Source organism: Perca fluviatilis, chromosome 12, assembly GCF_010015445.1.
Source record: "Perca fluviatilis chromosome 12, GENO_Pfluv_1.0, whole genome shotgun sequence".
Classification (NCBI taxonomy): domain Eukaryota; kingdom Metazoa; phylum Chordata; class Actinopteri; order Perciformes; family Percidae; genus Perca; species Perca fluviatilis.
In genome coordinates this window covers 38,473,642-38,500,351 of record NC_053123.1, presented here as the reverse complement: position 1 = coordinate 38,500,351, position 26,710 = coordinate 38,473,642, and the positions used below count along the sequence as shown (strand labels likewise).

General features: G+C 40.5%; 1 protein-coding gene across 1 annotated transcript in view; it reads right to left on the bottom strand.

The window, feature by feature from the left end:
* The window catches only part of LOC120570383 (galactose-specific lectin nattectin-like), a 367,842-nt gene that overhangs the window by 92,147 nt on the left and 248,985 nt on the right, over positions 1 to 26,710 (bottom strand). The window contains exon 9 of the mRNA XM_039818701.1: positions 5,881 to 6,015. Coding sequence (XP_039674635.1) covers positions 5,881 to 6,015 — 135 coding nt within the window. The remainder of the gene's footprint in view (positions 1 to 5,880; positions 6,016 to 26,710) is intronic.

The window sequence follows — 26,710 nt, the reverse complement described above, 5'->3', positions numbered from 1 at the left end:
ACTCAATGAATGTCTTTGTCTCTGCTCGTGACTTAAAATGTGGGTCTGTCCAACTTTTGATTCTGACATCTGTCTAACCTTAGGACATTATCCCAGTTTCTCAATATGTAGACTTTTCATTTACAATAAAAACCAAGCTCTGTAAAAGTTTATCATGCCAACAAAATCCAAACTAACTCTTAATTTTTTTTGGGGGGGAATTTGACGTTAACACGATTTTCATTTCCAACTAAAATCTAACCTCTGTCCAACGTTGGAGGATGATGTCAATCCAACGTTGGGTAATGACGTCAACCCGATTTTCATTTCCAACATCAATCCAACGTCTATCTAACATTGGAGATTAATGTCAATCCAACGTTGGGTTTTGACGTCAACCCGATTTTCATATCCAACTAAAATCAAACATCATATCAACGTTGGAGTCCAACGTTGATATGATGTTGAACTGACGTCCGGTGCCTGCTGGGGCATGAAGGAGGTCTGGGAGGGCATGAAAACTATCACAGGCTGCAAGAAGAAGAGTAGCATAGTGGAGGGGGATGTGGTGAGGGCCAAAGAGCCCAACCAGTTCTACAACAGGTTTGATTGCTCTGCTCCTTCTGCATTGGCCTGTCAAACTCCCACACCGCACCCCCCACATACTTCAATCGGTTCACAGCATTCCCCCCACCCTCTCATTCACCTCCACAATCAACTGTACCCCTCCTCCATGCTGCTACCACAGACAGTGTGATTTCATTTCACTTCAGCCTACAGCCAACAGCCACCATTCACTGATGCACCTCTCCCCCTAATACTCAACAAAGGGACCCCCCTTCCTCCCATCATCACAGCGTATCAGGTCAGAGGAGAGCTGAGTATACTTTGCCCAAGGAAAGCAGCCGGCCCAGAACGATTGTGTCCCTGACTGCTCCAAGCCTGTGCGGTGGAACTGGGGGACCTCTGCAGCAGGTCTTCAACCTGAGCCTCCAACTGGGGAAGGTACCAGGGGTCTCATTAATAAATGTGGCGTACGCACAAAACGGGGCTGAAAATGTGCGTATGCCACTTCCCACTCAAAGTTTGTGATTTATAAAAATCAAAACTTGATGGGAGAATATGCGGTTCTCCACGCAAACTCTGACCCATGCGTACGCACACTTTGGAGACAAATAGGAATTGGCGACGCAGATGGTGAGATGGTTGATCTGCAGTCAGACTGCAGAAAGTAAATGTGGGAATAACGATTACTCTTAATATTTTCAAGTATTGATGCCTCACGCACATTTCTTCACACCATTGTCCACGTCACATTGTCCACTACGGAGCGCAGGAGGACGAGATGGCCCGACTGCATGTAATACAGGATAGCATTTAAATACCCTACCATTAGATAACAGCAGGACACAGTGTAAACAACTAAATATCTGTCTTTAATACTGTGCATATATCATCAAATGTCAAAGTCTGGAAATACAGCCGTTAAGCTCTCGCAAAATTGTTACACTTAATTTCCTCATTATCAGTCCGAACTTTAATACTGTTCATGATAAAACCTGCATTAAGAAAAGTGTGTTTGGCTATTAGACTTTCGTCTTCAAATTGTATCTAAGGGGGGGGGATACCACTAGTTGATGCTGTGATTTTGGCAAGGTGCTAACAATCACAAATTGTTGTAAACATATAAATACTGCGGTGACCCCCACGCGTAATGCTGCATGATGGCCCTGCTGGAGGACTAACCCTAGGGTGACCAAACGTCCTCTTTTGCCCGGACATGTCCACTTTTTACGTACTGTCCTGGGGCGTCTGGGGGGGGTTTTATAAATTCATGAAAATGTCCGGTTTTCACTGTTTTTCATGAGACCATTAAGCGTGTACTTAACCCTCATGCCCTCTTCGGCCATTTTTGTACATTTTTCTCAATTTCTTTTTTCATTTTGTGATCATTTTTGCTGTGTTACTGCTTATGGCATGACATTTTGTAGGAACCTTTCTTTTTAGTCAATTTTTTTAAATCCAGTGGTTTTTACTCTTACATGTCTTTTATACTTAAATTATTCATTTTGTACGCACTGGACACCTTCGAAGCAAAAATGTCCATGCACACAAAAACTGTTATTAAATCATCATATATCAATATTTTTTTCTGCTTTTTTTTCATAAATCACTTAAACAATTTCTAACTTAATCAAAACCACCAGACACTCAATAATTTTCAGGATTTTAACCCTTTAAATGCCAGTTTATGTATTTGAAGTATGTCATTATTTATAAAAAAAAAACACAAAAAATGTTTTCTTTTCCATATATGAATAATATGTAGATGGGGCTTTGGTGGGGATTAGAGGCTTGGATATGTCAAAGATAAGCAACAAAACTGATTTGATTGCATTAATATTTTTTATGTAATTCCAGATACTCCCTTTGGACACCTTCGAGGCAAAAATGGCCCCATTGACTTCCATTATAACCACATGTTTTGATCTCACTGCCTTTACAGTATAAAACCATGCATTCTGTAATGTCAGCATTTCATTTGGAAGAAAACTAGTCATATTTGACATTTTTACAGTATTTCACCAGATTCAACCATTTTGCCCTTGTAGGCTGATGCATGAAATCATTGTATTTTTTCCAGTTATATGATGGAGCTCGTGTGTGTGTGTGTGTGTGTGTGTGTGTGTGTGTGTATGTGTGTGTGTGTGTATGTATGTGTGTGTGTGTGTGTATATATGTGTGTGTGTGTGTGTGGGGTGGGTGGGTGGGTGGGTTGGTGTGTGTGTGTATGTGTGTGTGTGTGTGTGTGCATGCATGCATGTCTGTGTGAGAGAGAGTTTGTGTAAATCTGTATATTATGGATATATTATAGTTATATTATGGTGCCGTGTGTGTGTGTGTGTGTGTGTATGTGTGTGTGTGTGTGTGGGTGGGTGGGTGGGTTGGTGTGTGTGTGTGTGTGTGTGTGTGTGTGTGTGTATGTGTGTGTGACAGAGAGTTTGTGTAAATCTGTAAACAAATGACACACATGACTCCATAATATAACTGGAAAAAATACAATGATTTCATGCATAGGCCTACAAGGGCAAAATGGTTGAATCTGGTGAAATACTGTAAAAATGTCAAATATGACTAGTTTTCTTCCAAATGAAATGCTGACATTACAGAATGCATGGTTTTATACTGTAAAGGCAGAGAGATCAAAACATGTGGTTATAATGGAAGTCAATGGGGCCATTTTTGCCTCGAAGGTGTCCAAAGGGAGTATCTGGAATTACATAAAAAATACTAATGCAATCAAATCAGTTTTGTTGCTTATCTTTGACATATCCAAGCCTCTAATCACCACCAAAGCCCCATTCCCCTATGATTTATTTTATGGAAAATAATTTATGTTTTGTTGGGTTTTTCATAAATAATTGTTACTTCAAAGATTTAAAACTGGCATTTAAAGGGTTCAAATCCAGAAAATGATTAAATTTTTGGTAGTTTTGAGCAATTTAGAAGTTGTTTAAGTGATTTATGAAAAAAAGCTGAAAGAAATATTGATATATGATGATTTAATAACAGTTTTTTGGACATGTACATTTTTGCCTCGAAGGTGTCCAAAGGGAGTATCTGGCACTATGTAACAAATACTAATGCAATCAAATTAATTTTGTTGCTTATCTTTGACATATCCAAGCCTCTAATCCCCACCAAAGCCCCATCTACATATTATTCATTATATGAAGAAAAAATAGTTTTTTGTGTTTTTTTGTAATAAATAATGAAATACTTCAAATAAATAAACTGGCATTTAAAGGGTTAAAATCCTGAAAATTATTGAATGTTTGGTATTTTTGAGCAAGTTAGAAGTTGTGATTTATGAAAAAAAGCAGAACAATATATTGATATATGATGATTTAATAACCTTGAAGGTGTCCAGTGTTATTTTTTTTGAGGAGGGCATGATGGTTAAATTGAGTGGCGCTTTGCACACAATACTACGGTACTTTGTTGTGCGACGTAATTCCCGAGAGGCTGCCTTGTGGGCGGCTCTGCGACGCGCACATACAGGGACCAGAGCAGACAGGGACCAGAGCAGACAGGGACCAGAGCAGACAGGGACCAGAGCAGACAGGGACCAGAGCAGACAGGGACCAGAGCAGACAGGGACCAGAGCAGACAGGGGACCAGAGCAGACAGGGGACCAGAGCAGACAGGGGACCAGAGCAGACAGGGACCAGAGCAGACAGGGACCAGAGCAGACAGGGACCAGAGCAGACAGGGACCAGAGCAGACAGGGGACCAGAGCAGACAGGGGACCAGAGCAGACAGGGACCAGAGCAGACAGGGACCAGAGCAGACAGGGACCAGAGCAGACAGGGACCAGAGCAGACAGGGACCAGAGCAGACAGGGACCAGAGCAGACAGGGACCAGAGCAGACAGGGACGAGGCGACAGGGGACCAGAGCAGACAGGGACCAGAGCAGACAGGGGACCAGAGCAGACAGGGACCAGAGCAGACAGGGGACCAGAGCAGACAGGGACCAGAGCAGACAGGGACCAGAGCAGACAGGGACCAGAGCAGACAGCGGAGCAGCATTGTACACAAAATGCCGAAGCGTTTCCTGCTAAAGATTTCCCACCGTGGTCAGAAAACACAGAGGAGACACTTAGTTTTCCTCGCTATGACTCTAGAGTCGTACTCGCTCGCCGTCACTCTCCACCCCCTTAATTCTCCCTCGCTCTATCACCCACTCCCCACACACAGACTGCCGGCTCGACACACACACCAGCGCACAAGTATTAACATCAGGCTACGGCGAAAGCTGTGCGTGAAGCCAGCATACAACCATGAAACAAGACTTCAGTGCAGCAACAGTTGAACTGCAAAAAAAAAAAGTGGGAGGCAAAGTGCACCGTGCGCAAAGCTGGCACATATGTTTCAGTGTTTTTATTATTTATCTTATTACATTGAAAAGGTATTGAAAGAGATATTTTGTTGAAGCTGGATTTTCTAACACAGAAGAAGTCATATTTAGAACATTATTTCATACTATTTATTTATTTTAAAGGAGAGATATTATTTTCTTACAGGTTGTTACAGATTTGATTTTATTTTATTACAGAAGTTATTCTTGCACCATCGAGTGTCCTCTTTTTTGGAAATCAAAATATGGTCACCCTAACTAAGCCCCAATGGAAGAAACATGAGAGAAAGAGGCTTAGAGACCATGACGATGACGGCCGATTTAAATTCCCTAAAGCTGCTCTCTTGGATCTATGTACTGAATTTTCTCTCCGCCAGTCATGATTCGGCATGATTGGGCATTACGAAAGAACAACTGCCAGGGTCATTAACATACTGATCAGCATTCGTGAGGTGCTTTGCATTGACTATTTATGGTTAAAAATGGGTGTGTACAGGGCGGGATAAGAGGCTGGTCCATGTAGGCACACTTGTAGGCAATCTGTGATTTATAAAGGGAACATTGCTTACAGGTGTGCGTACGGTTTTATAAATCAGAATTTCTTTTGGCGTACACCATTTTGGGCTTTTGGGCATACATACACTTTTAGTAAGGATCCTACGCACAGTTTTATAAACGAGACCCCAGCACTGTGGAAGACATCATGTCTCATCCCAGTTCCTAAGAAACCACATCCCAGTGAGCTAAATGACTTTAGGCCAGTCACTCTTACTTCACACATGATGAAGACGATGGAGTGACTGCTACTTCGCATCAGTCAGCCACTCACTTGACTAAAATTTCCTTTGGGATGAATAAAGTATCTATCTATCTATCTATCTATCTATCTATCTATCTATCTATCTATCTATCTATCTATCTATATCTATCTTCACGCTCTTATACGAGTGACATCACTTCCTGTGTGATGATAAAGTCTCACCTTCACTGAGTCAAATCCTCCGATCCAGGCATTTGTGTCTATACCGGTCACTTGGTAAATTAAGTCTTTGAGGAATTGATGTTCCTCAGCTGAGTGGATGGAAGCCAGATTCCCACCAGCAGTCTGGCAGAAGGTCTAATGGAGACAATATCATCAGTTTAACACGTTTAGAAAGAAACAAAAACATGATCACATTATTAACAGATCTCAGGGGACATTTTTATACTTTTAATCAGTAGTGGAAGAATTATTCAGATCATTTAATTCAGTATAACTACTAATACCACACTGTAAAAATACTATATTATAGTAAAAGTGAATGTAAAAGTAAATGTAGGCTAATTAGTTACTGGTATTAATATTTTAACTAGCTACATTTTCTTGATGATACTGACATACTTTCAATGCAGGACTTTTACTCTAAGAGAGTATTTTTACAGTGTGGTATTAATAATTGTAATGCAGTGAAGTATTACAGTACATTGGTTGTAAGCATGCATGTGTTATGATAGATGTGTTGGATCCAAACAAATGTGCATAAACTGATCTTGTAGAAAAGAACACTGGCAAACTGGCACACAGAGACAAAAGACTCAGAGACCATGTGGTCTTTCAAACAGAGGCCTACATGTAAGAGCCCCAGCCTGGTTAATTCACACCTCTATGCGAAAGTCCAAGCCAAAGGGGAAAGAGCCTCACAACTGGCCGGAAGTTAAAGAACTACAGGATTGTAGTCTTCACACTTTCAAGAGTTTTGAGTCTTCCTATTGGTTCAGCGGGACCATAAACACAGCATGAGGTCTTAACCTATAAATAGCCTGACCACCCAAAAATCCCAGCTTTCCATCTCAACTCTGGTTGTAACAGGTCAGCGCCCAAGCACTTGTGCTAAAATTTCTATTTTCTGGAGGAAGTGGATTTAATTTAGGTGCTGGGAGCACCGTGGATCCTATGAATCCTATGACCCGTTCTGTTTTCTTCTGTAGAAATCTATGGGATAATCCAGGACAACACACAATAAGAAGGCTTACGGTCTGGGCAGAGATAATTAGTGGGTTTTATTAATGAGTAACTTGCTATTGCTGCCATTTGTGTTGCTATTAATGTGATCTGATTGATAAGCGCTACTGCTGCTGCGCGTTTGATTTATTAATCTATGATTGTGACCGCTGAGTCAAATCTATTTCTGTGAATGTATCATTTGATCACGATACTGTTGATATGTTGTGTTGAATATGTAGCTTGTTCAGGCTGTAAATGCTACTTTTTACTTCTCCCACTGCTGAGGAATTTTAGTTACTGTTCTGCGAGATAATCTCCGCGGAAAATCAGCTGTTAGCCACTGGAGTGTATAATGAACGTTCCCCTCAGTGAGACAAAATTCTCAGAGTCTGCCCTAATTTCACGTTAGTCCAGACCTGAGTGGCTGAGGGGGGCTGGTCATTATTGATAACTAAGATCTAAGTGTGTCTCTCTCTTTCCCCTTTCTTCTTTCACTAACCACACACACATATGTACGGACTTACACACACCCAAGTGAACAGCTGGCCAACAGCGAGTCACGTATGTCGAATAGCTACACAGCTAGCACATAGCAAAGTAGCTAGTGTGTACCTCTTTGTCTACCACATGTTAGTCTGAGAGCTAACTGACTAGCTTAGTCACGTGGCATTACAACGCAGGCTAAATAGCTTTCGTGCAGCTAACACATAGCCTAGCTTCAATGAGCTAACGGCTAATCTGGGTGTGACCGAGCAACCCCGGGTTTCGTCACCCCCCCCTTCCCCTCTCTCTCTCTCTCTCTCTTTCTCTCTCTCTCACACACACACACACACACACACACACACAGGTTTTGTTTGCTTTGTTTTGTTGTAGATCAAAAAGTATATTGGTTTTAATTGATCGAAGAATTATTGATCAGCCATTGATGATTTTGAAGTTAATAAATTCTACTATACTTCATTTAGCAGTTGTCTGTGATTATTTGTGTACTTATTATAATAATTGCTGGTCGAACACAGGTCAGTGCTCGACTTCAACCTTCCTTTGTTCCTTTAAAGAAAACCAGATAGATTAACCAAGTTAAGATCTGTCTTCTAAATGAATACTACAGAAATTAGACTTTTTCACAGTTTGATTATTGGTCCCTGACTTTGAAGGGTGATGCCCCGTTTTGATTGTTTGTTGATTTGATACAATTATTAATAACCATATTCATAACTTTATTAATATTGATAAAACATCTTTGATAATTTGCCAATGATTGAATCTTTACCCTACAAATTCCCAACAGATGGAACTGCTGTACCTCTGCATCGATCCAGGTCTTTGCCTGGATGTAGAAAGCGAAACAGCGAGAGCCAAACTGTCTCCAACCAGGAGGGCAGGAAGCTGCACCCTGTATGAACAAACAAGCAAAAAACAATCAGACTAGTCTATATCGACAACTGTTCATTTATGGGATAGTTCCTCCGTAGCGCTGTGGAGATAGAGCTGACAATGCAAGACGACAATCAGAGCTACCCATCAAGTCAGAGATACTGCTCTGAATACACTTCCTCTGTATTGCTAAAATCCTGAATATGGCAGGGTTTCCCGCAGCTCTTTGCAGCTAAGGCGGATTTATACCAATCCTGAGTATCTGACTGACGCACTCCTATCCAAAAGCACAACCAGTTTTATTAGTAGTAGAATTACTTCACATTCAGCCACAATTATAGATAATATATTTGTAAACAGTATGGAAAATAAAGTAGTAAGTGGGCTTCTTGTGAAGGACATTACTGACCATCTGCCAGTCTTTGCCATATATGACTGTTCTCATAAATTCATGGAGGAGAACAACATTAGATACAGAAGAATAAGAACTGTTGAAGCCGTGAATGCATTCAGAGCAGATCTTATGTCTCACGATTGGAGTGATGTCTCACAGGCCAAGGACGTAAATATTGCGTACGATACATTTCTTGAATCCTTTCAAGCGCTTTACAACAAAAGCTGTCCAGTCATGCAAAGCAAATGGAAAAATAAAAGTAGGGATAAGCCTTGGCTTACAAGAAGTATATTGAATGCATGTAAAAAAAAGAATACAATGTACAAAGAATTTATTAAATATAGATCCATAGACAAAGAAATTAAATATAAAAAATATAAAAACAAACTAACAACTATAATAAGAAAAAGTAAAAAGGAGTATTTCGATAATAAACTTGAAATTAATAAAAACATTAAGGGAACATGGGATATACTAAATAAAATTATGAGTAAAAAATCAACTGGTATCACATATTCTAGTCATTTTATTGACAACGGAAAAGTTGTCGATGACATGAATGCAGTGGCAGAAGGTTTTAATAAGTTTTTTGTAGCAGTAGGCCCCAATTTGGCAGACAAAATAATACCACCAGATGGGGGCTGTATAGAACAATTTTATGGAGTCAGAAATTCTGATTCAATGTTCCTGAGAAAAGTGGGAGAGAATGAGATAATTGAACTTGTAAATAAATTGAAAAATAAAAAATCCATAGACTGGAATGGGATTGACATGACAATAGTAAAAGAAGTCATCTCAGACATTGTAGTGCCTTTGGCGTGCATCTGTAACCTATCATTTCAATTGGGCTTTTTCCCTGACAAAATGAAAATAGCAAAAGTAATTCCACTATTCAAGGCCGGAGACAAACAATTATATACAAATTATAGACCCGTCTCACTCTTATCTCAATTTTCAAAAATACTTGAAAAACTTTTTGTTGCAAGACTGGACAGCTTTGTGGAAAAAAATAATCTATTAATTGATTGTCAATATGGATTTAGAGAAAAAAGATCAACATCGATGGCTTTGATGGAACTTATCGAAAATCTAACAGGTGCAGTTGATGATAAGAAGTTTGCGGTGGGAGTGTTCATAGACCTCAGGAAAGCATTTGATACTATAGACCATGATATTATGTTGGAAAAAATGGAAAGGTTTGGAATCAGAGGTGTAGGTCTGGAATGGCTGAAGAGTTACATCAAAAATAGGAGACAGTATGTACAAGTGGGAAATGCCATGTCTAACTTAGTTAACATCACGTGTGGCGTGCCACAAGGTTTGATAATTGGACCAAAATTATTCATTATGTATATCAATGATATTTGTAATGTGTCCAATATATTGAAATTTGTCATTTTTGCAGATGATACTAACATTTTTTGTACAGACCACTGTTTACAAAAGCTAATGGACAAAGTGACAGTAGAATTAGGTAAATTGAAAATGTGGTTTGATGTAAATAAGTTATCTTTAAATTTGAAAAAAACAAAGTTTATGATTTTTGGAAATCGCAAAACACATTTAACAACTCATGTAAGCTTAAGGATAGACACAGAAGAGTTAGAGAGAGTTTATGAACACACCTTTTTGGGGGTAATTATTGACCATAAAATCAGTTGGAAATCACAAGTAAATCATGTAAGATCCAAAATCTCCAGAAGCATTGGGGTGTTGAGTAAAGTCAGACACTTCCTAAATTATAGATCTATGAACACTCTCTACAGCACGCTGATACTACCATATTTAACATACTGTGTTGAGATTTGGGGAAATGCCTGTAAAACCACTCTACAGACAGTGTGCACAGTTCAGAAAAGAGCTATACGAATTGTGAATAATGTTGGCTTCCACTATCATACTAATTCTTTATTTCTCAAGTCAAATACACTGAAATTCATGGACCTGGTAAACCTAAAAACTACGTTAGTTTTGTATAAAGCCCGAAATAATCTACTTCCTCCTAATATTCAAACTATGTTTAGAGAAAGAGAAGGGGGTTACGCCCTCAGAGGCGATCTAAATTGGAAACAACCTACCTGTAATACAGTAATGAAAAGCAGGTGCATTTCTGTCTGTGGCGTGAAGTTATGGAATGCATTACCAAGGGAATTAAAACATATTGGGAATGTTTTTAAATTTAAAAAGGTTTTAAAGACATGATACTAGATAAGTATAGACATTGAGTATTATTGTGTGTGAAGGTGGATAATCATGTTGATGATGACAAAAAAACATTACCATTATAGTTGTCATCATTAATTATGATATTAATTTACCTTAAGATGGCACATTGTAATATATATATATATATATAAAGCACTGACCCTTAATGGGTGTATGTATGTGTGTATGTATGTTTGTGGGTATGTATGTAGGTATGTATGTATATATGTATGTAGGTAGATGTAGGTATGTTTTTAACTTGTTTTAAAAATGTGACAAGGGGGGGGGGGGGCGTTATATAAGCTGAAGCTTCTAACCCTACCCTTTGGTTATAACTAATGACCAAATAAATTCATTCATTCATTCATTAATGTTACTCTGAGTGAGCAGTGTTACCAGAATTTTTTAATTTTGATAACTGTTATGATTCATAATTAAGTTGGAACATAAGTTTTGTGTTTAATGTATTTTTGTTGATGTTGAAATGGATTTTAAAACATATGGTATCGAAAATATTATGGTTAAGGAACTGGCATCGAAACTGAGGTATCGAAATTGGCACCAGATCAAAAGATGTTGAACAATGCACAGCCCTACTCCCTCAATTGTTAAATGTAGTATAACCCCCACCCCCTCCCCTCCCTGATGATCCCCACCCTACCACCCTAACAAATTTTCTACTGGAAACCCTGTACGGGCCTACCAGCGTGTCAAAAATCGGCGTTTGGTCAGGTGTATTGGTGACGCAAAAGGTCTCCTTTAGCGTCTAGCCCTCTGGTGTTTCACTTTTTGGTGCTCTGGGTCGGGACATTTAACTGACATGCTGCACAAGAACGGGACGGTTAGGTTTAGAAAAAGATTGTGGGTGGGGTTACAAAATTTCAATTCAATTCAAAACAGAGTGTAGCAGGGCATTGCAGGGCGCGGAGCAGGACGACGGCGACAGCTGCAACCATGATTTAGGTGCCACCCTAATCCAAGGATTAGAGCTAAGTTAGTAACAAGCATTTCTGGGACATGGATGCACACAGATGGAAAGAGAGAGGAAAGAGGAGCTCATTGTGTCAAAGGAAGGAAGTCCCCCGACAGTCTAAAACTATTTAACTTAAAACTACTATAACAACACAATTAGGAGCTGATGCAAGGCAAACCTGAGCCAGTTCTATAAGGGTTGGTAGATGAATTTAACGCCTATGAAGAGAAGCAGAGAAGAGAAGGGTTGCTGTGTCTGGAGCAATACACCCAACCCCACCGGTCTAGGTGAACACTGTAACTCCTCACTCCCTAACTATAAGCTTTATCAAAGAGGAGCGTTTTAATTTACTCTTAAATGTGGTGACGGTGTCTGCCTCAGGAACCCAGACTGGGAGCTGGTTCCACAGGAGAGGAGCCTGGTAGCTGAAGGCTCTAGCTCCCATTCTACTTTTAGAGGCTCTAGGAACCACAAGTAGCTCTGAATTCTGGGAGCGCAGTGCTCTAGTGGGACAATAAGGTACTAAGAGCTCTTCAATATATGATGGTGCTTGACCATTTAGAGCTTTGTAGGTCAGGAGAAGGATTTTAAATAAATTCTTCCTTTATAGGAAGCCAATGCAGAGAAGCTAATACAGGAGAAATATGATCTCTTTTCTTAGTTCTTGTCAGAACACGCGCTGCAGCATTCTGGATCAGCTGGAGAGGCTTAAAGGAACACGCCGACTTATTGGGAATTTAGCTTATTCACCGTAACCCCCAGAGTTAGACAAGTCCATACATACCCTTCTCATCTCCGTGCGTGCTGTAAGACTGTCTGACGGTTGGAGCGGCATCAGGCCAGCACAGAACATGCAGGTGAATGGTTCCAGTAATCCTACTGCTCCCAATAAGTGACAAAATAACGCCAACATGTTCCTATTTACATGGTGTGATTTGTAGAGTCACAGCGTGTACAAAAAACAACGTAACATGAGACACAGCCGTCTTCTAACCATAAACAAACCGGGAACTATATTCATTCTGCTACTTGGGCGGAGTGATTTGCTTTGCAGCAAGCCTGTCTCACTCCTGTAGTAGTAGACGGGTAAAAAGAATTCTAAAGTTATTAAAGGGGTGATAGAATGCAAAACCGATTTTACCCTGTCATAGTTGAATAACGACAGTTCGGTGGGTAAATAGGACATGCAGAGAAGCTCAAAGTCCCACTGACACCCCTTTACTATGAAAATCTCATATTTTGAAACTGCCGCTGAAAACGGGCGAATCTCAACAAAGCTGAGTTGCTTACGCAAGTGTCTCAAAAACCGGAACCTTTGTCAGCCCATGGGTGTATTAAGAGAACGGTCACGCCCCAACATTTACATAGGCTACACAACTGACCTGAGATCAGGTAGTCTTCTGAATCTAGCTAGGTCACGCAGATCTCTGCTATTCCATTACAAAATTCCCTTCTGAAACTTTTTTATGCGAGAAATCAACCATATAAAGCTCAAATATGGGCCGCTTTACGAAAAAGGATGGCTAATTGCAAATTTTCTCCGACTGTGTGTCGGAGTTTAGTGCCGGTGTTGGTGCTGCCGGGGTTGCTACATCGCCGCCCTGACCGCAGTGTCAGCGAGCTTGTTACGCCCGCAATCTTTTACCGCAGCCCGCAGGTTCCAGTTAATCTTATAATGGGTATGCGTGTTGAGTTATTTAAAACAAACAATCGGGGAAATAAACGCCTCTTGTCCGCGAGTCTCATTGATAGAGCCGCGGTGAGATGGAGTCCATCAATGAGAGCTAGCTAGCCTCCTCCTAACTCTGACATTCACAAAAATACATTCAATTGATATCCGAAATGGACAAGTGTTAGCTAAGCTTTGTAAGACCTTGAGGAACCTGTAATATTCATGCCGTGACGAAATTCAAACTGTAAATATACTTTAGTTATGCGAAAGTGAACAAGCTGCGATATTTCCCCATTGTAATGAATGGGACATATAGCAAGCAGCTGGTCCACCTACAAAGACACCTTGCGTTCATAAAAATGCCTTAAAATCAAATCGGACACAACGGTTCTCTAATGTGTGTGTATGGGGGATTCGCTCAACCAATCAGCGCGCGTCTCTAATGTGTGCGTATGGCCATACCATATTTGGAAGAAAAGCTCTTGTTACAAATAGGGCCAAAACACAGGGATGCATAAGAGCCAATAAAATATCAACCAGGCCATTTTCAGCCAAACCAATGTTACATACCCCATTAGGAGACCACAAGGAACAGTGTGAAATACCCTATATAATCATTCTATCACCCCTTTAAGAAATGGTCAGATAAATAAATCTTCAATTTCGATGCCTTATGCCAGGACAAGGTCGAGGGTGTGGTTAAAACAGTCCGTGGCCTCATGCACACTCTGACTGAAACCAATTGAATCTAGTAGTGAGTTGAAAGCAGTACTAAGGCTATAATCGATAGATTATCTAATAATTTAAATGTCTAATTTTTAAATACACCAAGTTAAAAATAGATGAAATTGTGATAATTAAAATATAAATACCTTTGCTGAGGTGTTGACTGACTGAAATAGAGGAGAAGAACAAGCTGATGACTGCTACTGAAAGAAAATGTCTTTATATATCATGGAGCCGTTGCATCTGAAATATGTGAACATGAGAACCTGTTTGAATCGCTTGACATGTCTTTATGTAAATGGAACGAGGAAACACTTATAGAGCTTCTTCCAGTAAGAGGTAAAGCATATCTTATCTTATAAGAGGTACTGCAGCCAACACAATGTACTTGTACTTTACTTCATTTTCATGCTACTTTATACTTCTACTCCACATCTCGTCATTTGACAGTTACTTTTTATAAAGTCTTGTGTTTTCTCCTTAACTTCTTCAGGACATGAACACCTGTTTCCTGGGTGATAGTTTTGTGTTTTCTTCTTAACTTCTTCAGGACATGATCACCTGTTTCCTGGGTGATAGTTTTGTGTTTTCTTCTTAACTTCTTCAGGACATGAACACCTGTTTCCTGGGTGATAGTTTTGTGTTTTCTTCTTAACTTCTTCAGGACATGATCACCTGTTTCCTGGGTGATAGTCTTGTATTTTCTTCCTAACTTCTTCCGGGACATGAACTCTGCACCCTGAGTTTTAGGAGCCAAACATCCCCTCTGACCTCTTCCCTACGAGGGTCTTCACCCTCTCATATAGCAGCAGTCAATGTGCTGCTGACAGTAATAAATACATGGAATACATACAGATTATTATTTCACAGCTATATGTACAAATGCTTCATGATAACAGGCTGAGAGACGAGTGACATCACTTCCTGTGTGATGATAAAAGTCTCACCTTCACTGCGTCACTGCCTCCGATCCAGGCCTCTCTGTCTGTACCGGTCACTTGTTTAATGAAGTCTTTGATAAATTTATGTTCCTCAGCTGAGTGGATGGAAGCAAGATTCCCACCAGCGGTCTGGCAGAAGGTCTAATGGAGACAATATCATCAGTTTAATTAGTTTAAAACGTTTAGAAAGAAACAAAAACATTATTAACAGATCTCAGTTTTACAGTCACATGGGACATTATAATACTTATGTGGTGTGGAAGAAGCATTCAAATTCTATATATAAAAAGTGCTAATACAAGTACTAATACCACATTGTAAAAATACTCTGTTACAGTAAATCTTCTGCAATGAAAATGTTACTTAAATAAAAGTATGTAACTATCATCGGTATCAATGGGTATTCATGTCTCGGGAGTGGTTGATCTTTTTTCTAATTATGTGGTATTAGTAGTTTTACTGCAGTAAAGTATTAGGACACAATGGCTTTAAGCATACATGTGTTATGAAAGATAGAACTGCTGTACCTCTGCATCGATCCAGGTCTTTGTCTGGATGTAGAAAGCAAAACAGCGAGAGCCAAACTGAGTCCAATCAGGAGGACAGGGAGCTTGACCCTGTATGAACAAACAAGCCAAAAACAATCAGTCAAGTCTATATCGACAACTGTTCATCTATGGATTGTTCCTCCTCTGTGCTGTGGAGATAGAGCTGGCATTTCAAGACTACAATCAGAGCTACCCAACGAGTCAGTGCTACTGTTCTGACCTGGGCAGGAGGTTTTATTTTCTTCACAACACTGTGATCACAGAAATGTTAATTTTTAAGTTATACAAAACTTAAACAGCCAATGACATTCACAGTTGGGGAGACCGGACTGATTTTCTACAGTTTAGTGTTAATCACCATCTAACTTAGCTACTTAAGAGCTACATTTAGCTTTAGATGTTATACGAATATGGCCCCTGGAGCACAGTTTTTTTATTAGATCAAAATTTTCAATGCACATTAAAGAGTGCAACTATTACTGACAAAAATGGAAAGCTGAGGATTATCAGTTTATAACAATGAACAATTTGCATTTGACTTTAAAGGTCCTATGACATGCTGTTTTTTGGATGCTTTTATATAGGCCTTAGTGGTCCCCTAATACTGTATCTGAAGTCCCTTTTATATAGACCTTAGTGGTCTCCTAATACTGTATCTGAAGTCTTTTATATAGACCTTAGTGGTCCCCTAATACTGTATCTGAAGTCTCTTTTATATAGGCCTTAGTGGTCCCCTAATACTGTATCTGAAGTCTCTTTTATATAGACCTTAGTGGTCCCCTAATACTGTATCTGAAGTCTCTTTCCAAAAATTCAGCCTTGGTGCAGAATTATAGCCACTAGAGCCAGGATGAGCCATTTCTGTGTCTGTAGCTATTGAGGAGGAGAGGGGGGGCAAGATGGAGGGTGGGGGTGTGGCCTTAACCAACTGCCATGCTTCACTTCTTTGCAAGCCAAAATGTCTCTCTCTTTCTCATGGGTGGGCCAAATTCTCTGGCCGGGCAAAGCAGAGAAAGGGGAGGTAACCTTTCTCCTTATGACCTCATAAGGAGAAGATTCCTGATTGGTCCATCTGAGCTTTCATTTTCTCAAAGACAGAGCAGGATACCCAGGGCTCGGTTTACACCTATCACCATTTCTAGCCACTGGAGGACCAAAGGCAGGCTGGTGGAACTTCATATTAATGTTTAAAACCTCATAAAGTGACATTTTCATGCCATGGGACCTTTGATGTGCTGCAAACAGCACAACCAGGAAGTAAAAAAAACAAAACATGAGTAATTAGCATCATCATACGAGCTTGTATCTATATCTGCAATAACATCTGCTGAACAGGGCCGACATTTACACAAAAGTGAAGATTGTAAACTGTTTATTAAAAACTGTTTTTAATAACAGAAAATTTATTTTTACTGTAGCTAAACACCAAATTTACATTTTTAATTACAAGACAAAGTCTGGGTAATGAGCTGCCAGAACGTTTTACTGTTATTTTACAAATGTATTTCTTAAAGTGCCCATATTATGAAAAAAAACACTTTTTCTGGGATTTGGGGTGTTCTTTTGTGTCTCTGGTGCTTCCACACACATACAAACTTTGAAAAAAACACCATCCATGCTGTTTTGAGTGAGATACGGTTTCTGAATGTGTCCTGGCTTCAGTCTCCTAGTGAGCTGTTCAAAAGCTGGCTAACCACAACCGTTAACTCGTAGCGTTAGCGTTAGCCTGCTAATGCTAGCGTTAGCCGGCTAACGCTAGCATGCTACGTCATTCTCAATAGCAAAGCACTGCTACCACACACACAAGTTCACCATAATCTACAAAAGAACTACTTCCATGTGCGCCCTCATTTAGAAGTCTCCCAGCTAATCCTGCCTTGTAACTGACCAAAGTTGGAGAAACAGCTTTCTTTTACTGTCTCTAGAGCTAGCTAGCTGACATGATCTACATCTGAGCTACTGCGCATGTGCGAGTGCAATCAAAGATAGTACAGAAGAAGAAGATGAAAAGAGGTCTCACTCTGTAGCTAAAACAGAAACCAGGTGAAAAGAGGATCTGCAGCAGTGACAGAGAGCTGTGCAGTACAACAATATGGTGTTTTTTGAAAATTAAACCATGTAAACCTATTCTGGTACAACCTTAAAATACAGTTATGAACCTGAAAATGAGCATAATATGGGCGCTTTAAGAGTGTACTTACATATGCAGCCAACAGTCCACTGGACAAACAGAGCAACAAAGCAAATGGAAAGACTGATGTCATCTGTGGAAAGATGTTAAATAAAGTCAACATACTGCAGACAAGGAAATAATGTCAGACAATGAATGACTGCAACTGGTCATTAATGAGCCATGTATCAAAGTAAAAGGCAGCACAGTGACTCAGTGGTTAGCAGTTCTGCCTCACAGCGAGAATGTTCTGGGTTCTTTCTGTGTTCGCATGTTCTCTCCGTGCTTGCGTGGGTTTCCTCCGGGTGCTCAGGTTTCTTCCCACCATAAAGACATACAGTTGAACTACAGTAGGACTACAGTTGAAAATTAGCCAACTGGCTAACACTGGTGCATTTACAGAAATGTTGATTAATGTGCATTGTGCTAAAATAAATAAATCTTAAATATCCTGCTAGCTATAGGTGTATTATATGATATAGATATGGTTTGATATTTGATAGATTATGCATCGTAATCCGCTTATCTGGGGTCGGGTTGCAGGTGTTCCCAGGCCAGGGTGGAGATATAATCTCTCCACCTAGTCCTGGGTCTTCCTGGAACACTTCCCAGACGCCCAAACCTTTCAGTCATGACCCAGCCTTCAGGACCATAGGTGACGGTAGGAAAGGAAACAGACCAGTAGATTGAGAGGTTTGCCTTCTGGCTCAGCTCTCTTTTTTTATCACATCGGTGCGGTAAAGTGAATGTAATACCACCCCCGCTGCGCCGATTCTCCAACCAATCTCCCGCTACGTTGTCCCCTCAATCGCGAACAAACGAGGAACTTGAACTCCTGCAATTGGGAGTCATTCCCTCCCCCCAAAATGTCCTTACAGTAAAGATAGGATTAGTTATTATTAAAAGTAAAAATAGATGAAATTGTGATAATAAATTGAAACATGATTACCTTTGTTGAGGTGGTGATTGGCTGACAGAGGAGAAGAACAAGTGATGACTGTCAATGAAAGAAAATGTCACAGATCTGAATAGCATTAAACACTCAATAATAACAAATTAGGTTAAACTTATCTGGACTAACATCATTAATGCATTCAAAATCTGCACTTAATTTTATCTTTACTCAAGAATAACTCCAAAGTCTAGTATAAACAAAATATATACATTTTTCAGGCAAATCTTTCAATGATAATGATAACAATACAATGTGAAAATGTCCATTAAACCCACGTCAATAATCTGTTCTGTCTGGTTTGTTTAGGAGGGAAAAGAGAGTCACAGGCCCTTATATACCTTAGAGAAGGGGAGTTCCCACCGTGACACAGGATCTCTTTATGATGATATCCCTTTTTTCTCTATGGTGACAAACACGTATAAACAGGACCTCCTTATCAGACCAGCCTTCTCCTTCTCTCTCAAACAGGATTACAAAAAGGGCATTAACAATTGGCAATATGATACACAGTGAAAACATACCTGGTGACAAACATGAATATCTGACCACAAGTACAAACCTGTGCTACTTACCTGGGAGAACAATACTTACCTCTGAAGAGTAGCATTCCTGGTTCACATGGCAACCCACAAACACAATGAAATGGCCCAAGCAAGATACGTTATACTTAAAGCCACACAAAGCACAGCTTTTGCCAAAGTACCGTCAGCCCTCCAAGCAAACAAAGCCCTTTCCAGAAACAGCCAATTGCAGAAACTCAGCCCAACCTTGGAAGACCATCTCATTTGTGTTGGAGGCCGACTAAAGCACTTTGACCTTGCAACCCAAAACTTCGTTCCAAGGATAGTCACATCTCTCTACTGCTCACCTAACATAACTATGATGTGCAACACCAAGGCCGTCACCTGACGGAAGGAGCAATTAGGGCAGCAGCATTATTGATTCTTGGAGGCAAGGCACATGTGGCCAACATGTGCTCTGAGACAAAGAGGAGGCCTTCGTGTAACTTGCGAAGCCTAGGGATTCACATCCATGTGAAAGTACGAAACCACGAGGAAAAGAGGTTCAAATTGGCTGGAAGTCCTGAGTTCCCATTTGCTGGGGAACCCTGAACGCAGCAGGGGGCTCAAGACTATAAAACTCTCTGTCACACATTTATCTTTGTCATACCACTGTCTGCGAGAGCGGCTACAGGTGTGCACAGAGTCAAACATTTGTACTTTAAATAGTTCCATTTCCTGGAAAAGTGGATTAATTTTGATGTTCTGGAAACACTTTGGATCCTGAAGAGACACCAGTGTTTCAGCTCTACAGGACAGAAAACAACGCTTTTCTCATCGAGCCGACCTAGCTTGCTTCCCACTGCCTTTGGGAGACACAAGTTTCCTGTGAAATCACTGACGAGTGACCAGGACCCGTTTGTTACCGTGGAGAATCTATGGACTAAACGAACGGAAACACACAGTATGATGCTTGAGGTTTCTGGGAAGAGGAATATAGTGTGTTTATTAATGTCAGTAATGCTAATACTGCAACTTTGTAACGACATTGAATGTGATTGATTGATTGATTGATTGGTGCTATTGGTGCACATCTTGACTATTAATCTGATTTTGGGACCACCGAGTCCAATCTATTTCTGTGAATGTACTGGATCACAGTACATTGTTGATATGTGTTTAATATGTGGGTTATTGAAACTGTAATGCTACATTGCTATCTCCCGCCGCGGAGAAGTTAGTTACTGTACAAGCGAAATAATAAAACTCCCGTTAGTCAGTCAAACCACAAGGTGAACGTTGCCTCGTGGCCCTGTGTAGACAAACGGGAGCGTTATTATTGCGAACAGATCAGTTGTTAGCTCATTAAAAGACAAAGAGAGATAAAGATCCCCTCGTTGGCAAACTTCTCAGACTCCTGCCACAACGTCACGAGTCCTGAGTGAACGAGAGGGTTGGTTATCATCAGAACCTCGAAAATCAAGATCCCAAGTCTGTTTTTCTTTCTCTAAAATGTACTTTCTCTCTGCTTTTACACACTAAACCTAACACACATACACAGATTAGCTAAGGGCTACCCCACAGTCACATGGTGTGGAACCACCTCACTGTCCTGGCTCCCAAATGGTGGAACGAGCTCCCCATCGACATCAGGATGGCTGAAAGCCTACACATCTTCCGCCGAAGGCTAAAAACACATCTCTTCAGACTACACCTCGGATAAAAAAAATTAAAAAAATTATTGAACCTGCACTTTCATATGTCTCTTTGTAGCTTTGTTTATTTAAAGCTAATGTACTTGCACTTACTACCTGTTGTCTGGAGTTTGAACCTTCACAGTTGAAAGCACTTAATTGTAAGTCGCTTTGGATAAAAGTGTCAGCTAAATGACATGTAATGTAACCAAGCTTCCCCACCCGCCATCTTCTTTTGTCGCGCGGTTTCGTCCACCATCTTTACCACGTGGCTTAGCTACCTACGAGGTCTCGTCACCTCCCCCTCTTTCTCTCACACACACACACACACACACACACACACACACACACACACACACACACGTCTGCTACATGTCTGCTTGTTTTGCTTTTGTTGTAGTTTGTAACAAGTATATAGGTTTATTGATTGAAGAACTATTGATAGACAATTAATAATGTGGACGTTAAATCAATTCTATTATACTTTAAAGAGCAGTTGTTTGTGATTATTTGTGTACATGTTGTAGTAACAGCTGATTAAACAGGTCAGTGCTCAAATTTCACCCTTCTTTTTTTCCTTTCAAAGATACCAGATAAATTAATCAAATTAATTAAGATCTGTGTTTAAAGGGAAAGCCAGCTATGAGACTGTTTCACAGTTCGGTTATTGGTTCCTGATTCCGGGGTGGTGTCCTGTATTGATATTTTGTCAATTAGGTAGATTTATTTTTGGAAAAACGAGACAAAAACTGACAAGAGCAAACAAAGTAGTATCACACTGGGAGCCCAGTTACCACATTGGCAGCTGTAACGATCTGGCGCCGCAGGTGAGCTCCGTCCGGGTCTAAATACTGCAGCAGTGGTTAGTGGAATCAACATCAGCTGAGCAGGTTGAGATTGGCACAATCGCCAGCAGCTGTGCAGGTAGGTAGACTGCCCAGCCACACCCCTTGACCTACTTTCAGGCCGCGGAAGTAACCCCTTGACCTACTTTCAGGCCGCGGAAGTAACAAACAAACAGACACAACAGGGAAAAGGGGAAACACACACAGTACGGGAGAGAACAGCTGCCCCCATAACAGCTTTGCACATTCATAGTAGATGTCACAGCTATCATAAACAACAACAGAATTTCATTTTTGTGAGGAAGAATCTTTCACTGCAACATATGAAAACATTTCTTGCAAGTAACGAGTAACGAAGATGCTTAAGCGAAATGTAGTGGAGTAAAAGTAAACATTTTATTAAGTAAATGTAGTGAAGTTAAAGTCTTCAGAAATATAAATAAAATAAAGTTCAGATACGTAAAGATTCTACTAAAGTACAGTAACAAATAGAGGTGTGACGAGATCTCATCACATGCGTCTGCAGCGTGCAGTTCACTGTGGCGCTGTCTGGAGCAGACCACTCTCTTTCTCTGTTAAAATGAGTCGGGAAGCAGACAGCAAAACCTAACTTTACTTTTATGATATTAAACAAAGAGAAATGTTCTCCCTTCGTCCTATAATGGTCATACATCGATACTAGATTCTTACTTCTTTGTTTAGTGCTACAAATTCAAGTACAAAATATTTGGTCTCAACTACCGCCAGAAAACACAGTTATGTTGTTACCTCCTAACTGTTAGTTATACAGGAGAGAAGACAGGTAACTATTTTCTCTCCTGCACTGAAAGGTTTTCATTTTGGGACTTTTGGTTAAATAAAGGATTATTTTTCCAGTTTTATTTAATCATCAAAGTCATCCAAAACTTTCATGTATGTGAGATGAGTTGTGCTGCGTTTTTCCTTAACAGTATTATAACCAGAATACTATAAGCAGAATCTGGATGTAAAAATACAGGGAATTTAATCAGTTTTTTGTTAGATATAGAGCTATATAGACATAGCGCTAAAAACTAAGAAACAAAGACAAAAAACTTTGCTAGGACACAGTCACAGTCTGTGCTTGTACAAAACCAACTTGTCCTTAATGTGAGTTTTGTTTGGCATGTTTAAACACACCAACACAGATATGATCTCCATGTTGGTGTGTTCAAACAGATAAAACTCACATGCATCCCTGTTGAACACGAGTGGTTTGCCAACTGAGGTGAAGGAAGATGGATTCTACACACACGTAGACAATGATAAAAGAAGCACTTTGAGGTTTTTTGGGGGGACGGGTCAAACAACACAAGACTTTCCCCCAGGAGACCGTGGTTTGTGTCTTGTTGTTGTACTGCATGTCAAAGAAACGTACATTTAGTATGCCCACCCACGATCTTTTTGTAATATACTGTATATATATTTATATATATATATATATAACCCTAAGCTAGGTAGGTGGTTTTACCCTGTACGTTGAAAAATGACGCCAAATACCACCAGAAAATAAGCATTAAAAATTGCAAAACAGCTGTTAAGATGCAAAATGACCAAATGACAAACAAAATCCACATAAAGACACAAAACAACAGCAAAGAGACACAATGACTACCAAATTGGTCTGAACAATATGAGGAAAATACAGGGATAACTATATAACTTCTGATAAATAAACATATATGTTCTCAGTTCTGCTGCTTTCAGTATTATGCTAAAATACAACACAATGCTGGTTGAATGTCTTTTACTGAACAAATTGAACATTGAATATAAAATGCAACACTAAAGAAATAATGACAGCACAGTTTTCTGCTGATATTTTCTTTCAAATAACTAAAAAGTCTCTGAGTGTCTTTCGCAATGTGTTTATGTTGTAAGACCAGTTTCTCTTACCGTGGATTTCCACCAGATGCTTAAAGCGCCCATATTATACTCATTTTCAGGTTCATAATTGTATTTTAAGGTTGTACCAGAATAGGTTTACATGGTTTAATTTTCAAAAAGCACCATATTGTTGTTGTACTGCACAGCTCTCTCTCACTGCTGCAGATCCTCTTTTCACCTGGTTTCTGTTTTAGCTACAGAGTGAGACCTCTTTTCATCTTCTTCTTCTGTACTATCTTTGATTGCACTCGCACATGCTCAGTAGCTCAGATGTAGATCATGTCAGCTAGCTAACTCTAGAGACAGTAAAAGAGAGCCTGTTTCTCCAACTTTGGTCAGTTACAAGGCAGGGTTAGCTGGGAGACTTCTAAATGAGGGCGCACATGGAAGTAGTTCTTTTGTAGATTATGGTGAACTTGTGTGTGTTGTAGCAGTGCTTTGCTATTGAGAACGAGGTACCATGCTAGTGTTAGCATTAGCGTTAGCATGCTAACGGTTGCGGTTAGCCAGCTCATTTCGGATTGTGACGTCACAGTCCGAGCCGATTTTGAACAGCTCACTAGGAGACTGAAGGCAGGACACATTCAGAAACCGTATCTCACTCAAAACAGCATGGATGGATTTTTTTCAAAGTTTGTATGTGTGTGGAAGCACCAGAGACACAAAAGAACACCCCAAATCCCAGAAAAAGTGATTTTTTCATAATATGGGCACTTTAACAGCTGTGGAACGGCTCCGAAACGGCGGCGGAGTCATTAGGTTTCCATTAAAGTCAATGTGTGTATTTCCACTGGCTGCAGAACGACTTCTATTGTTGCCGGACGCGGCAGATAGTGCAGGACAGGAAGTCGAGCACAGAAACAAAATAAAACATCCGGTTAATCTTCAAAATAAAATACACCATGCTCATGGTGGATCATATTTCCTGCACTACACCTTGAAAACACAGCACAGAGCTGTTTCCCCTCTACTCCTCTGGATGGAAACTAACTGGTGGTGGTTTTGTGGTTCTATTCTACAAAAATTCGCGAGAACTTGTGGGTCCTTGTGACTACAGCTGTCAGTCATGGCCGCAGCCGTTCCGCAACAAATCCAGACCTGGTGGGTGTTGACGGACGGCGGCGCACGCAGCAGATACGCAGCGGAGCTGGTGCACAGCCGTTACGCATCTGGTGGAAATGAGGAGTTACCCCCATCATTGCCAGGTGTTTTGAAAGACTGATCATTCCCCACATAAAGGCTGCCATCCCTGCTGATCTTGATATAAGTCCCAGAGTACCCCCAGACCCCCCTACACTAGTTTAATGTTAGCAGGTCTCCCATTGGGCGAGATGCGGCAGTAAAACACTTTGGAACGGTTTATGGATATGTGGGTGTTTCCATCAGTCATAAATGAAATGTAGGCAAGTTGGAATCCATGATTTGGAGAGACAAATGGTAGAGGATCTTTCAACAAAAATCGTCCTCCTGAACAATCTGTCCCCCTTGTTTCTGAAATTACGGCTACCCCCCTGTGTCCAACCCCACATCACGACAAAACATGGACGACACCACCGTAGTTGGACTCATAACAGACAACGATGAAACATCCTACAGGGAGGAGGTACAACATCTGGCTCAGTGGAGTCAGCATAACAACCTAGACCTTAATAACTAGGACCAAGGAAGTGATGATAGATTTCAGCCGGTCAGGGTGTACTGAACATCCCACTCTCTGCAGGACATCTACACTGGCAGCTGAAAAAGAAAGCCAGCTGTATAATAAAGGTCCCCACTCTGGAAACCCCTCCCCTCCGAGAGTGGGTACAGAGCAATAACATGCTGTTACGGCCACAGCAAACAAACCGTCTTAAATGTGACTGTCAACATATTGAAGAACACCAAACCAGAGGATTAGTTTAAGTAAATTAAGATTTATTCACAAATTAACTATTATTGATTAAACCAAAACTACGGGAGTCTGGAGGTCTGGCCAAAAACAACAAAAGAAGGGACGAAGCCTGAGCCAACCCATCAACGGCCGTCTGACCCAGAACTTCCCCCCTCTAAACTAAAGAGGAGACTAACTAATCCTCAAAGCAATGAAACAAAAGAAGACAACAGAAGACAGCAGTGATCAGAGCTGCTTCAGTCTCAGAGACCCATTTCTGTCTCCCAGCCTCTCTTATACCCAGGGGCGGGGCTACCCTCCATTAGAAATCAGGAACACCTGAGATGGACAGAGTAAAAAGAGAGCAGGGCGGGGAGCGCGCAACACATAAAAGAAATCAGCTGAAAAACACCTTCTTTCCAAGAGCTGTAGCCCCCCCCTTCCCCCAACACACACACACACTTCCAATGACTAAAAGAACTTGATTCTCTGTTTTGCACTAATCATTTTATGCTGCTTACCGCAAGTTTTTAAAAAACTTGTGTTTCACTATTTAAGATACCGTGTTTATATTTTGCTTTCATTCATATTTTTAGGGGTCCAAGCCTGTGGAACCCTATTGTTTTCGCTAGATTATTATTCCGCCCAGTTTTTCATTAAAAGTCATACTGCAGCCTACACCGTAAAAGTTACGTAAGTGAAACTTTCAGGGGTGGTACAGACTGGGGCACACTACTCAGATTGCAAATATTACACATATCCACCTGCAGGTGGCGCTATAGCAGAAAATCCCATGATGTAGGCCACGCCCATTTCCGCTCAGAAGTTTTTTCGCAATATCGCGCAATGTGCCAAGCCAACTTTTTCGAACTCGTCCTAGGCCGTGCGACCGATCTGCAAGAAACCTGGTAGGTAGCATCTCCAGATGGACCTGACCAAAAGTTATGGAAACAATTTTGCTACGTTAAAGTATGCGCATTTGACGACCAAACAAAATTTCCTAGCTAGCTACCAAACACGAACTTCATCATATCTCGGCCAAATTGAATGCTA